Source organism: Colobus angolensis, unplaced genomic scaffold (genome assembly GCF_000951035.1).
Source record: "Colobus angolensis palliatus isolate OR3802 unplaced genomic scaffold, Cang.pa_1.0 Scaffold1806, whole genome shotgun sequence".
NCBI lineage: Eukaryota > Metazoa > Chordata > Mammalia > Primates > Cercopithecidae > Colobus > Colobus angolensis.
In genome coordinates this window covers 1-427 of record NW_012114940.1, presented here as the reverse complement: position 1 = coordinate 427, position 427 = coordinate 1, and the positions used below count along the sequence as shown (strand labels likewise).

The 427-nt window shown below is 59.0% G+C and overlaps 1 protein-coding gene across 1 annotated transcript in view; it reads left to right on the top strand.

Annotated features, from left to right (window-relative positions):
• Positions 1 to 421, top strand: part of LOC105509895 (trichohyalin-like) — a gene marked incomplete at both ends in the record, with an annotated part of 2,906 nt that extends 2,485 nt beyond the window's left edge. Inside the window, one exon of the mRNA XM_011939379.1 lies at positions 1 to 421. This exon is cut by the window's left edge and continues 5 nt beyond it. Within this exon, the coding sequence (XP_011794769.1) occupies positions 1 to 421 (421 nt within the window).
• Between the last annotated feature and the right edge of the window lie 6 nt (positions 422 to 427).

Genomic DNA, 427 nt, shown 5'->3' with positions numbered 1-427 from the left:
GCCAGGAACTGGAGAGAAAATTCCGTGAGGAGGAACAGCTGCGCCAAGAAACGGAGGAAGAGCAGCTGCGCCGCCAAGAACGCGACAGAAAATTCCTGGAGGAAGAGCAGCTCCGTCAGGAAAGGGAAGAACAGCAGCTGCGCCGTCAGGAGCGCGACAGAAAATTCCGTGAGGAGGAACAGCAGCTGCGCCGCCAAGAGCGTGACAGAAAATTCCTCGCGGAACTGCAGCTGCGCCGCCAGGAGCGCGAACAACAGCTCCGCCACGACCGCGACAGAAAATTCCGCGAAGAGGAACAGCTGCTCCAGGAAAGGGAAGAACAGCAGCTGCGCCGCCAAGAGCGTGACAGAAAATTCCGCGAAGAGGAACAGCAGCTGCGCCCTCAGGAACGAGAGAGAAAATTCCTCCAGGAGGAACAGCTGCGCCG